Source organism: Haliaeetus leucocephalus, unplaced genomic scaffold (assembly GCF_000737465.1).
Source record: "Haliaeetus leucocephalus isolate CR32 unplaced genomic scaffold, Haliaeetus_leucocephalus-4.0 Scaffold906, whole genome shotgun sequence".
NCBI classification, from domain to species: domain Eukaryota; kingdom Metazoa; phylum Chordata; class Aves; order Accipitriformes; family Accipitridae; genus Haliaeetus; species Haliaeetus leucocephalus.
In genome coordinates this window covers 424,981-425,215 of record NW_010973342.1, presented here as the reverse complement: position 1 = coordinate 425,215, position 235 = coordinate 424,981, and the positions used below count along the sequence as shown (strand labels likewise).

At 76.6% G+C, this 235-nt stretch overlaps 1 protein-coding gene across 2 annotated transcripts in view; it reads left to right on the top strand.

Annotated features, from left to right (window-relative positions):
* Window positions 1-16: 16 nt before the first annotated feature.
* Window positions 17-235, top strand: part of STX18 (syntaxin 18) — a 66,838-nt gene continuing 66,619 nt past the window's right edge. For both annotated transcript variants that reach the window (XM_010583459.1, XM_010583458.1), the window contains exon 1: window positions 17-201. In XM_010583459.1, the coding sequence (XP_010581761.1) occupies window positions 34-201 (168 nt within the window). In that variant the 5' untranslated portion in view covers window positions 17-33. The remainder of the gene's footprint in view (window positions 202-235) is intronic.

Here is a 235-nt window from a genome sequence, read left to right as displayed (position 1 = left end):
GGCACCGGCCGGCGGCGGAGGGGGCGGGCCGCCATGGCGGTGGACATCACCCTGCTCTTCAAGGCCAGCGTGAAGACGGTGAAGACCCGCAACAAGGCGCTGGGGGTGGCGGCGGCGGCGGGGGACAGCGCCAGGGACGAGCTGCTCAAGCGGAGCGCCGCCCGCTCCAAGAGCGACTTCACCGGCCGGGCGCGGGAGGTGGTGAGTGCGGCGGCGGGCGCCCAGGCCCCGGGAC